Here is a 13,594-nt window from a genome sequence, read left to right as displayed (position 1 = left end):
TACTTTTGTGCCTAAAGTAGGGAGCAGTTACTGTGTGCAATGGATTAATTAGTGATAAGCTGTTGCTGCTCTTGATTATTGGAAATCCAAAATATGTTCAGTTATGCATTGATTCACCCCAACACTAACACCAAATTGTTCCTAGGAATGGGGCCTGCTGATTGGCACAATGGAGGAAGCAAAGTCTCCCTGCCCTGTACATTGTGCAGCTGCCAACTTGGCATGCCACTGTAATGTGAACATAAAACACTGACCAATTAGTTAAGGATGTGAAAGCTGGACACTTCTTTTACCCCCTCTGTCTTTCAATCCCGCTTCAGGTCCTTTTGGCGAAACGCAAATCTGACGGGAGGTTCTATGCTGTGAAAGTTCTGCAGAAGAAATCTATTCTCAAGAAAAAAGAGGTATCATTTCAAAGGAATCTAGTTTCACTTTCAGCAAATGAGTTTTATTACTCTCTCCCCATGCTCTGTATAACGTGCCCCCCTCTCTGTGTGTGCGTGAGAGATTCTATCTGTGTCTATATCTGCAGGAGAACAACTCTTAATAGCTCTTCAAGGGAATAATTTCTCAGTTTTGAAAGCTATTTTATACTTGCCATCTCCCTGGAGTCAGCTACATTAGTTTTTTTTTTAAAAAAAAGTGTTTAAAATGCATTGTAACACTGTGACACTAGATGGTGCTGTGGAGTTCTGTCTTTCAGCAACGTTATTTCCCATTACGAGGTTTACAACACATTTTCCTGAAATGTTTTTTGCTTGTGTCTAGATCCAGCCTCTGTCCTAACCAAAAAACATGGTCTGCCATTGGTGAACTGCATCACATTGGTCTGAGGGCCAAAGTGCACACAACGCTAAATGTGTCCCTTGTAGATGAATGAATCGTTCTTCTTTCTTTCTTTTACTCTATAAATTGCACTTGTGGGGGTCTCAGGGATGGAAAAAGAATCTATTTCAAATGGGTTTATACACAGAAATTTGGCAGTCACAACCTGACTGTGCTTCATTGAGCTTCCGCTTATGTCTGAGCACCCATGCATTTATTTTTCTTTTTTAAAGCCTGAGTAATTATATGCAAAATTATACATACATTATACTTGTAATATGCATGAGAGTCAGCCCTTGTAAAATAATAAGCATTTTCATACAGTTGTATGCATTGTTGTATGTATGTATAACAATGCAAATAATATACGAGAATATTTTGCATTTTTGTTGGAGCCAGTAAAACAACCCCCTCTCTTCTTGTTGAGATCAAAGAGTAAGGTGGGGATTAGAAAATTAAAATCAGTGTATAGAAGCTAAACATCAAGATTTTCAGAAAATCCCATCCATGGCTCCAATTAGGACCCCAGCTCTCGCTCGAGGAGAGGGAGGGGGTGTAACCATTCCTCCCATGCCAGAGATCCATTTAAAATTCCTCCTTCCCTTGAAGTTGCTGTTAGCCTTTGCTAAAAACATTTATGTATATGTGTGTGACTGTAGTGAATTTAATTTTAAAGCGAAACAAAACTTGATCTGTGAACTTAGCCCTTCCTCCCCCCCCCCCTCTCTCTGTCTCGGTTCTTTGTAGCAAAATCACATAATGGCAGAACGCAATGTGCTCCTGAAGAATGTGAAACATCCTTTCCTTGTGGGGCTCCACTATTCCTTCCAGACCAAAGAGAAACTATACTTTGTACTGGACTATGTAAACGGAGGAGAGGTGAGTGAGTGTCAGTTTTTTGCATCACGCAGAGCATTGGGTTCTGTCAGTGCTATCATTCTGGGCTTTACCTTCCAAGTGAATAGGTGCAATATTAAAAGTCTTCTGAATGATTCGGCATATGTTCAGTTCTAGTTATCATATTTAATACACTGTACCCCTGTGGTCTTTTTCAAACTTAGGACTACTTATTTATTCATCCATTTAGACCATTTGTACACCACTCTTCAGCCAAAAAAATCTCCCAAAGCATCTTACAAACAATCAAAACAAGGCAGTCCCTGCCTGCAGGCTTACAGTCTTAACAAAACATGACAGACAAGGGAAAAGGGACAGTGAGGGATGTTAGAGAATTCCAGCGAAAATGGAAACAGGTAAAGAAATTGCTTGTGGTCACTTATTCATCCCGTATCAGGAATGGAAATTGGTCTACTGAATGTGATCAATATTTATTGTTGTTCTTGCAAATGATACATCACTGATTGCATTCTCTCTCCCCCCCCCATTTGCATTGAAATGAATGGTGTAGAACAACATGACAACACAATGTACGTAATTAATTACATAATTTATATGAGCTACATAATTTCCCCAGCCCACTGCATCCAGATGTCTTGTACTGCATCTCTGATGGGAAGAGTTGAGGTTCAAAACATCTGGAGGGCACCAGGTTGCTGTGTACCTGAAATAGCCGAGGAATAGGGCATCGGGTTGAATACTGAATACTCGGTATTCCATGAGTGTGGAATAATGAAGCTGTTTTCTGAGGAAAGTGTGTCAAATCCAGATGACCCTGTTATAAGCAACCTGTTAAGTCTCTTGATTCAGGCATAGAAGTACTTACAGAATAAGTTTTCTCCAGCCTCAAATTCTCCCATCTTGGTTCATAGCTCTTCTTCCACTTGCAAAGAGAACGTTGCTTCTGTGAACCTCGAGCCCGATTCTATGCAGCCGAAATGGCCAGTGCGGTGGGCTACCTCCATTCACTGAACATCATCTACCGGTACAGTATTTTTGCAATAACAGCAGGTAGCTTTAGTAAGACATGTTTCATAGGAAGCAATTTCAATAATGATGCTGATGCTGTCATACATTAAGGTTGGAGTGTTTTTGTTTCAGAATAGTGTTGCCTTTAAAGAAGATAAAAATTTAACTCTTCTTTTTTTAAAAAAAATAGAGTTTGGAATGTCAACCTCCCCCCCCCCACCCCGGCCGCTAAAGAGTTGATGAACTAGATTAGTAGCGGTCAAGAGGCAATCCTCCATATCACTAACCATTCCCTGTTTGTCCTAATGTGTTTCTTTCCCACCCCAGAGCCACTTAACAGGGGGGTGGGAAACCTATACCCCTCCTGTTGTTGGACTACAGCTCCCATTATTCCTGGCAACTGGCCATGTTGGCATGGGCTGATGGAAGCTTGAGTCTCACACAGCAGTGCAATTTTCCATCACTTTTTTTATCGGCCCCTTCAAGGTTAGAAGAGTAGCAGGATGTCTGCACTAAAAAGTGTGGCATAATGACCAAACATTGTGCCAATGAACAGATGATCTAGAAACGCTAAAAAATAAAGCAAGTGTATAAGAGAACTGATTTCATTGGTATGTGAAAGGTAACTCTGGAGACTTTTTGGAATCTGCAAGATGTAATTCTTTTAACAGATACATCTAAGCACTTGAAGCTGGAGAGGAGGATTCCCTGAAATCCCACCAGATTTTAATCACCATATTCCCACCTCCCTTATTCTCTTTCCTCCTTTCTTTAGGGACTTGAAACCTGAAAATATTCTCTTGGATTGTCAGGTATGTATTTATGGATTCTTGCACATCACTGTGTGATCTACTTCAGTTGTTATTTGTTGGTAGGAAAAGTTTTGTAATTATACTGGGACAACCAAGTCAAATAGGAATGCAAAAGTGGCAAAATATGGAAAACAGCTTCCTAAGGAGCTCAGTATTTCTCTTTTTTCTTTTAGGGCCATGTTGTACTGACTGATTTTGGACTTTGCAAAGAAGGAATGGAGCCAGAGGAAACAACATCTACTTTCTGCGGCACCCCAGAGGTATGATTATGAAAACACGTCTATGTGTTTCAATAGGTGATTTTGTCTCTGCTTTGACTTTTCCAAGGAACTGAGCACCACCACTGAGAATGGACTGTGCCAGCTGAGTAGGCTTTTTAGTCCTGTAGGCTTACACGGAGTAGCCCCTACTGATGTTGTTGTGCCATGACACACAATGCAATTCTCTAAATCTGGGATCACGAAACTAGTGGTCATGGGCATTGTGGTACTATCAGACACCCCTTGGTGCCTGCCAAAGCCCTCTGCCCCTCTCAAGTTGTGATTTATTTATTTTTAATTCAGGTTAGGTGTTCGTTCTTTTTTTCTTCTTTAGAATAAGTGATAGTAGGATTGATGGAAAATGAAATGCAAGCAACAGCCAGATACCCATGCTCTTATGGGACCCATATGGAGATGCATTGCCTGTTTTCTGCTTGCCCATTTGTTTTGCCTGATTTTTTTGTGGGGGGTGTTGCAGGATGTTTTGACTGCTTTGGTTTTTCGGGGGTTGGCTATTTGCTGGAAGGTGCTTTTTGTTTGGGGGTTGCTGCCTGGTTGTTGTTTTTTAATCTGTGTTTGTTTTGGAGTGTGGGTGGATGTTTTGCTTATTGTTTGCCCTTTTTCCATATGTGAAATGGGTATTCTGTGGTGCCCATGACACTTACTTACATTTCTGAATGTGCTACCTGGCCCCCAAAAGTTGAGGACATCTGCTCTAAATCTAAAACAAACAACAGTCAAAGTACTGAATCTGCAAATTGGTCCCCTTCTCTTCTCTGCCAGTTGTGTGAACTCTGTAGGGACAGTGGACATCATGAGCTGAAGTAACTTATAATTCTGTTAGGAGGAGCTGAAAGTGTCAAAACTATGAATTTAGGCCTGAATTGGAGGTGTGAGGCTATGCTCCTATTTAAAACATGCTGAGTAATCTGTTAACAAGCCACGGTAAAAACAAAAAAGGGTTGTTAAACTTAACTTGAAACTGGATGGGTTGAATTTCTCCTATCCTTTTTCCTCCCCACCCCGTACTCCAGTGAGAATTTAGAAGCATTATACTTTATGACAGGAGTAGGGAACTTGTGGCCCTACAAATGTTGTTGGACTCCCATCAACCCCAGCCAGCGTGGCCAATGGACAGGGATGGTGGGAGTCGTATGTTTCCATACGACAACACAGGGCAACAGTCTGTCACATAAAGAAGCTTGAATCCTCCAGATGTTGCTGGACTACCAATCAAGGATACCTATGTGATCCTGTGGTCTAAAGCACTGAGCCTCTTGGGCTTGCTGATCGGAAGGTCGGCGGTTCAAATCTCTGTGATGGGGTGAGCTCCCGTTGCTCTGTCCCAGCTCCTGCCAACCTAGCAGTTTGAAAGCACATCAGTGCAAGTTGATAAATAGGTACCGCTGTGGCGGGAAGGTAAATGGCATTTCCGTGTGCTCTGGCTTCTGTCACGGTGTTCCATTGCTCCAGAAGCAGTTTAGTCCTACTGGCCACATGACCCGGAAAGCTGTCTGTGGATAAACACCGGCTCCCTTGGCCTGAAAGCGAGATGAGCGCCACAACCCCATAGTCACCTTTGACTCAGCTTAACCATCCAGGGGTCCTCTACCTTTTTCACCTTACCTATGTGGCTTCTGGAAAGTTACAGGGACACTTCGTGGTGGTGTGCTCTGTTTTTAAATCTTCTTGTCCTTTCACAGTATTTGGCTCCAGAAGTGCTGAAGAAACAGCCCTATGACAGAACTGTAGACTGGTGGTGCCTTGGAGCTGTTCTCTACGAAATGTTGTTTGGTTTGGTGAGCTTTCAAAAACTGATGTTGCTTTTGCAGGCAACAGTTCAAGTGCTGAAAGTGGTTTGAAAGAGAATCCTAAGCTGTGGGCAAGCCGATTTAGACCACAGGCAACAGTGGGACAAACGGCTTTTACAGGTGGTTTGGAGCAACAGAAAAAGCTGTCATCCTGTTTAACCAGATGCAAAAAGCAGAGGTGTTTATACCCATTTACAATGATCCCTCATTCAAGCCACTTTCAACTCTCCGGGAAGAAGTCCCATTCCACCCCGCCCCCAGCCTCTTTAATAATGCTATAATCCAGAGACATTCAATGAAGCTGAATGTTGGGGAGACACAGGAAGCACAGAAACAACAAAGTTTGAAAATGGAATTTGCTACCACAAGGTGTGGCGATGGTCACCAACTTGGACAGCTTGAAAAGGGACTTAGACAAATTCACAGGCTTCTGATGGCTACTGGTTATGGTGGCTATATTGCCTCCAGTATCAGATGCAATATGTTGTTGTTGTTTAGTTGTGTCCGACTCTTCATGACCCCATAGGTGCAATATGCCTGCCTCTAACTACCAGTTGCTGGGAATCACACGTGAGAGAGGCTATTGCAATCATGTCATCCTTGCAAGCTTCCCTTAGGCACTTGTGGGAACAGAACACTGGACTTTGATCCAGCAGAAGTTTGCCATATGCTAACTCACACTAGTCTTACACTATTGACATAAGCCTGGCTCCTCCTTACTCATCTGTGCCAGTGGAATTAGCTCAATTAGCCCAGGCATAGCTATGTTCTGGGGACAAAAGTTGACCGTTCAGCAGCTGCTGACACTGCCCTGTATCTGACTGTTGATTTGGGTTTGTAGCAATCTGTTGCAAACAGTGTCACAAATTGGTGCACCATATATGAACCGTAAGTATTTGATTCCCAGCTGTGTTGGCTACCTTTTGCTTCAGTGTAGGTTAGACTGAGGTTGTGTTAATAAAACAGAGCAAGCTGTGCACTGCATGCTTAGTCATTGCTAAGCAACTGATGATTTATCTGAAACATTCCACAGTAGTATATAAAGCAAAATTTTAAGAAGCACTATCCCCTCCATTTCCTAGCTCTCCTGTTGAACTTCGAAAAAAACAACCAGCATGAATTTGATGTCTCTGCAATATTGCAATGCATGCTTATGCAACTTGACTTTTCTCCTTCTCCTTCTCCCCTCCCACTTCTCTCCTATCAGCCTCCGTTTTACAGCCGGGATGTGTCTCAGATGTATGATAATATTCTGCACAAGCCACTTCAGATTCAAGGAACCAAGACCATAGCAGCTTGTGATATCCTGCAGGGACTTCTCCATAAAGATCAGAAGAAGAGGCTGGGAGCCAAGACAGACTTTGTACGTTTAGAGTACTAGTCACCATTACTCATTCCTTGCTTTCACTAAGAATTTCATCCTTCCCTGAGAGAGCAATATTTCAACACCTGTTGAAACACCTGCAGCCTCCCATTTTCTGTATCAGTTATTGGCTGATCTGTGCTGTCCCCTGTCATCTTTGCTGCTCTCTTGTCAGGTTGTCTCCACCTCCTTCACTTTTGTCCTTCTGCCTTGCATTGATTGCAAAACCCCTAAGATGTGAACATGTCATTTCTACGTTTTAGGGGACTAGAGACTCTGCTGCTGCTGTGTAATCAATGTTTCATATTAGCAGCTAGCAGTGGGTGAATCTGTCAGTCTTGGTTTCTCTCAGTTTCTCATTTTCCATCATTAAGTTCAGTCTTTCACATCAGTTTACATTTTTTTTAAAAAGTCATCATGAAAATTAATTGGCATTTTAGCATGAATTTCTCCTAACACATTTTTATGGAATTTCTCCTAATATTTTTGCAAACCAAAATGCATTTTGCATCTTGTTTTCCTTAATATATGCATTTTTATGCACGCTTTGCCCTAGTATATGCATATTTTGCACACATTCTTTGACTGGAGAACTGCACTGCAAAATTTGTAGAAGTGCGAATTCTTTGGGTGCATTGGAAAGGGTGAATGAAATAGGTTCACCTTTAAATGTGAACTGAACTGAAATTCTTTTCCCTTTCCTTTTCCCATTCCTGTTAGCAGCAGTGATAATAACTCCAAGGATAATAACTCTTCCAGACTGGTATTTTTTAAAAATGTGGATGTATTCTGCAACATGCCATGGGCACAATAACAGTACTTTAGTGGTGGATTAATACAGACTCGTTCACATATCATTCTGCTATATTAGTTGTTTCGCAGTGTTCCTCCAATGTTACCCTATTATTGCTATCTGGAAGGGCACTATTGCACTTTGGTGCAACAAAAGTGAGACCAAAAACATGGGGACATTTTATACCACAGCAGGTATTTATGAGGTATGCACTGATTGAAAATGAAGCAATGAGTGGTATTCAACTAAGTTTTACTTACAGCAGACTCACTGAAATGAGTGAACATGGCTAAGTTATGCCCAGTAATTTCAATGGGTTTACTCTGAGTAAAAACTGAAATAGCTGAATACCACCCAGTATGTACACACCAAAGCTTTTGAAAGCAGGACCACGTATAACTGCCCTGATACCATCATGAGCACAAATCATCATGAATGCACCATAAAAAGGATGTCTGGGGAAACCCAAGGACGAGTAGAAGCAGTATGGGGATAAGATCAGAGTAGGCAACACATTCAGTACAGAGGGCTACTGCTAACTTTCATAGTTAGCAGTATTTAATTGGCTGCTAGTGATCACTTTCCTTGCATACTATGATACTTGAAAATATGTCGACATTTTCGTATGCATTTCTTGCTTTGCCCACATTGCAGCTTGATTTTGTATGTCGGTGCTGCTGCTTTCTCTTGATTAATGTACTGTTTTTGGAAATTATATGCATGCAAATACATATTGCTGACTGTGTTTATAGAAAGTTGTGTTCACCTGAGCTCTGCAGAAGGGAAATGCTTAAGAGATCTCAGATGAGCTTAGAGATGGCCATGGTGGTGCTGTTTTTTTTTTTTGAGGTGGGGGGGAGATGCATGGAAATTTAAACGTACAGGTTTTTGTGAGTGAATGTGCCCAACATATAAGTTCTAAGAATTTATGGCTTACTCTGGAGTGACATTCATTTTCTTCACAGCTCGAGATAAAGAACCACGTGTTCTTCAGTCCAATAAACTGGGACGACTTGTACAGTAAGAGGATCACACCTCCATTTGACCCTAAAGTGGTAAGTGGAAAGTTTTCTATTTCATAACGATGAATAGAGACTGGGCATTATTTATTTTGAACTGTTTTATTCCGCTTTTCAGGAGGAAATGCTTCTAGAGCAGCTTACAAATAGCAAGGGGTAAGACAGTCCCTGCCATCAAGCCTGCAGTCTAAAAAGACACAAGAGGAAAATGGATGGGGTAGCAAGGTAGCAAGTTCAGGCACTGCTTCTTATTGTGATAACCAGCTGGAATGGAACAATTTGGATAGGATGAGCCAAGAGTTGCTAGTATTTTCAGTGGAGCCAATGGAGAGCCCTTGTAGTCCCATCTTCCCCTTTCCTAGAGCCTAATGGAATTCCGCAGTTGGGGAAGGATCCTGATGGAACGTTAAGAAATGCTTAAAGAGATCACCTGCTCCATCTTCTTTTAGGATTTCTGGGGCAAGATCATACAATCCAAGTCAAGGTAACTTGTGGTCCTTCAGATGTTGCTGGACTCTAAATCCCACCATCTTTGTCCATTGGCCATGCTCATTGGAGCCAGGGGGAGTCGGCATGCAACAACATCTGGAATGCCACAGGTTCCTCATGCCTGATATAACTGGTCAGGGAGCTTCCTGACTTCATAGGATTGTAGAGTTGGAGGGGATTCTGATAGTCATCTAGTCCAACCGCTTGTGATGAAGGAATCGGAGCTAAGCTTGAAATATGCTGGCCAAGTCCAAGCATCATAGCCATGTGTTGGTCATTGGGGTTGCATAATATCATTTGCCTCTCAACCAGGGTTGGAAAGGGTATCCAGTTCTGGTTTAGAAGAGCCATAGTTTGCTCAGGCTTGACATAACATTACATAACAATTGCCCTTGTGTCCTGTTTGTGGGCTTTCAGCAGGTATCTGGTTGGCCAAAGTGGAAAATACAATGCTGGACTTGACAGGCCTTTGGTCTGATCCAGCAGGGATCTTCCTATGTTACCATCTCCTCTGTCATTGGTAATAATAAAAACAGTATTAGTATTGCTGTCATAAGCTGAGGCTTGCAGAATAGAGAAAAAATAACTTGCTGTTCCTTTTCAAGGCTGGTCCTGCTGATCTACGGCATTTTGACCCAGAATTTACTCAGGAAGCGGTCTCCAGCTCCATCATCCGTACCCCCGACTTTGCTACCAGTAGTTGCAGTGCAACAGATGCTTTTTTGGGATTTTCATATGCACCAAATGATGAAGACTAAAGCAACCTATGTCAACAAGGCTTGAGAAACCCAGTTTTTGCTCTCTATTTAAACAGAGAGGAAGCCACTACCCTCTGACTAATCTTCTAACTGGAACAGAACCAAGCTTTCCTTCCATGACATATAAGACCTCATAATGTGAATGCTCCTCTAAAGGAGGAAATACTGATTATTCTAAGTAGAATTGTTTTATTTGTACAAACTTGAACACATTTAATGATACAATCTTGTGCCAAAATTGATGTCCTCTTATGAGAATGCAGGCTAACCTCTGTTTGAATTGCCACCCAAGGTATTCTGGATAACCAGCTGTTCTGGGCTTAGTGGGTTTATAGTAGGTACACAACCTGTTCAGATATTTTGTCACCTTAGTTAGTGGTTCACCTCAATTGGGTCCATGTTCTGGCTACATACTCTTACTCTGGCTACATACTCTTAGCCAATGTAGTTCATATGTTTTTGGACTACAGTTCCCATTATCCCCAAGCTTTGGACATGTGAGCAGGGGATGATGGGAGATGTAGTCCAACAACATTGGCTGCTACAGGGGATTCTTAGAAAAGACCTTTGGAACTATCCAGAGAATCCAGGAATCCCCTCCCCAATTCCTTGTAGCTGGTCCTTTTACAGCTTTTGCACAGAACTGTGTATTTCCAAATTGATTGCCTCTGGAGCTTTCTTTCTTTCTTTTTTTCCTTTCAGTATTATGAACCACAGGTGATGCCACCTACAATTTGCATGAGTGTTTCTTTTCACAGCTGAAAGCATTGCTCTCCAGCTAAATGGCACTGATGGGAGCAGCTCTATCGCACCACACCTGCGCTAGATATAGTGATTTGTGATTTTAACTTGGAAATGTTGATAGCACACTGCTTACATTTTTAGTAATTGTATTTATTTCCCCCTTTTATCTGGAAGGTGTGTAGTGATAAGCATCTGGTCATAACTACCTCTTTACTGCATAGAGAACAGCCAATGGATTTTCTTTTTACGAAGATAAAGTAAGGAAAAATATAGGTCTGTTTTTTAAAAGACCTGCCTATTAAGAACTCCTGAGCAGAGATGAATTGTACCAATGTGTGATCTTTTATTTACAAAACTGAGAGCTGGTGCAACTATAGCTGCCACAGGGAGTAGTGTCATTACCCTCATTTTATACAAAATTGTTACCTGTCCCAGGATGTTTCTATGGAACCCGTTAATCATTGATCTCTTAGTCAAAATCATTTAAAATTATATATTCTTCTTATGCCGGTAAGGGATCTTCCTACAAAGCATGGATATAAAGGTAATGGATTAAGTAACAAAGCAGGCTGATTCTGGAAATAAATTTCCCCTGCTACCAGCTAAAGGTAAAACACATCCACCCTGATGAATTATGAAGGTGGGATGTGTTGAGGTGACTAGAATGGGCTGCCAGTATACATATAAGCACAAGTGTGAATGTCATTGCCAACCTGAAATAATGCAGAATGATAATTTTTATTTTGCTGTTTAAAACAGCACAAGGATCAAGGTGCAAACTTGGGGTGTGGAGGATTCAACTGTGATAATATATACTACAGAAATAACTGCCAGTTTTGGTGCCTTTGTACCTCTTAAACACCTGCCTTTAAAAACAACACACTATGTCCATGTTTAGCTTGAAAAGCATCCACCATCTCTGTGCATTTTAATTTTTAGACACTATGGATGTTTAGATATGTGTTAAGAAATGTGTCTAGTGTCCAAGCTTGCTGCGGGATTTTCTTTTTGCTTGCTTGCTTGCGTTTGTTGTCAAGGCTATGGTGGGGGGAAATATAATAGTGCTTGCATGACTGCTCCTCTTTGAGTGCCGTGGATATGCTGATATAACTCCATAATCATGTTGAAAGATCCTTGCATTTTCTCTTATGTTCTCTTCCTAACCCCAGTTTTTATTTTGTTGAATATTTAAGAGTTTAATAAATAAAATAATATATTTTAAAGCAAACTGTTGCATGACTGATAAAAAACACAGTGGGTGTTTTTTATGGTAATGTTTAGGTGGCTGTGTAAAAAGTAACCATATTTTTCTGTCCTTTTTAATATCTGTCCAAGATCTTAAGTACTAAATGCAAACCAGACAGTAAAGGGAACAACAAGGTTCCTTAATACTCTCCATTTAACTGTGTACACATCAGCCTAGCTAAGTTACCTTTCCCTACACTGGAATTCCAACCCCTGCTCACAGACTTAATTAATATTTCTGGGAGTCTCAGCAAAGCACTTAATAAACTGTTTTGGTATTCTACAAATTGAAGCACATTGCTTGTTTTAGTAAGCATAGTCTTGCCTTTCTAATGTGACGTATCTGCTTTTTCTTTAACAGCTGCAAAATAATATTTGCATCATTGTATGGAAGCAAACATCGCTTCCCTTTCACTCTTAATGCTACCCGATGAAACCCTTAGGAGCACACATCTGACAAACTTACCAATAAATAAATATACAAGTAGGGAAACAGAATTGTTACTAGTGATAATCATTTTCACAGGTTAGTTAACCAGCAAAATGCAAGTAATGAAAACTAAAGCTGTCCTCAGAAAGGATATTCTGGAGTTCAAAAAATTTCAAAAAAGGGCAACCAAAATTATCAAGGGGGTGGAAGAACTCCCCTATAAGGAAAGTTTGCAGCCTTTGGGACTTTTTAGTTTAGAGAAAAAATGAAGAGGTGACATGATAGAAATTTATGCATGGCATGGATACAGAAAGGTTTTTCTTCCTCTTTCATGATATTGTGTACAGCCAATGAAATTGAATGTCGGGAGATTAAGGACAGCTGAAAGAAAATATTTCATGCAGTGCATAGTTAAACTATGGAGCTATAATGGCTTTCATATACAATTAGACCGCCATGAATCTGTCTAACAACGTCTACTAGCGGTGGTGGAGGCAGTATGCTTCTGAACACCAGTTAATGGAAATCAGTTTTCCCACAAGCACCTGGATATTGGACTAGATGGGCCACAGGCCTGACCCAATGCTTTTTCTTATCCTCACCTGAAAACACACAAGGTAGTCTTGAGAGAATAGTAGTATTGGAGTAGTATTGGAGAATAATTGAAATGGGTTGGGATTCAGTTCCCTAGCCTACATGTTTTGCAATACAGTGGTACCTCGGGTTACAGACACTTCAGGTTACAGATGCTTCAGGTTACATACTCCGCTAACCCAGAAATAGTACCTCGGGTTAAGAACTTTGCTTCAGGATGAGAACAGAAATCGTACTCTGGCGTGTGGTGGCAGCGGGAGGCCCTATTAGCTAAAGTGGTGCTTCAGGTTAAGAACAGTTTCAGGTTAAGAACGGACCTCCGGAAGGAATTAAGTACTTAACCTGAGGTACCACTGTATAGCCAAGTAATGCACCCATCTTCAAATGGTCATTATTGAAATACATTAGAGAGGGGGCTGCAATTCTGCATATTGACCTGAAAGCCTCTCATCCCTTGGTTCTGTCTTGCAAGCAATTGCAAACTCTCTTGGAGTGTTCTCTTCCATAGCAGGTGAGAACAAACCATAGGCATGAAATAAGCAGGTGTAGGGTGTGGTGTGTGTGTGTGTGTGTGTTGGAAAGAGT

At 41.2% G+C, this 13,594-nt stretch overlaps 1 protein-coding gene across 7 annotated transcripts in view; it reads left to right on the top strand.

Moving 5' to 3' along the window:
* Nucleotides 1–12,272, top strand: part of SGK2 (serum/glucocorticoid regulated kinase 2) — a 34,852-nt gene extending 22,580 nt beyond the window's left edge. For all 7 annotated transcript variants that reach the window (XM_079979694.1, XM_079979696.1, XM_079979695.1 and 4 more), the window contains 9 exons: nucleotides 321–404; nucleotides 1,573–1,704; nucleotides 2,595–2,707; nucleotides 3,467–3,503; nucleotides 3,677–3,763; nucleotides 5,467–5,562; nucleotides 6,782–6,937; nucleotides 8,696–8,785; nucleotides 9,844–12,272. In XM_079979694.1, coding sequence (XP_079835820.1) covers nucleotides 321–404; nucleotides 1,573–1,704; nucleotides 2,595–2,707; nucleotides 3,467–3,503; nucleotides 3,677–3,763; nucleotides 5,467–5,562; nucleotides 6,782–6,937; nucleotides 8,696–8,785; nucleotides 9,844–9,996 — 948 coding nt within the window. In that variant the 3' untranslated portion in view covers nucleotides 9,997–12,272. The remainder of the gene's footprint in view (nucleotides 1–320; nucleotides 405–1,572; nucleotides 1,705–2,594; nucleotides 2,708–3,466; nucleotides 3,504–3,676; nucleotides 3,764–5,466; nucleotides 5,563–6,781; nucleotides 6,938–8,695; nucleotides 8,786–9,843) is intronic.
* The last annotated feature ends 1,322 nt before the right edge of the window (nucleotides 12,273–13,594 follow it).

Source organism: Podarcis cretensis (genome assembly GCF_951804945.1).
Source record: "Podarcis cretensis genome assembly, chromosome: 6".
Lineage (NCBI taxonomy): Eukaryota > Metazoa > Chordata > Lepidosauria > Squamata > Lacertidae > Podarcis > Podarcis cretensis.
The sequence above is the reverse complement of the archived record's forward strand: the minus strand, read 5'-3'. Positions and strand labels throughout refer to the sequence as shown.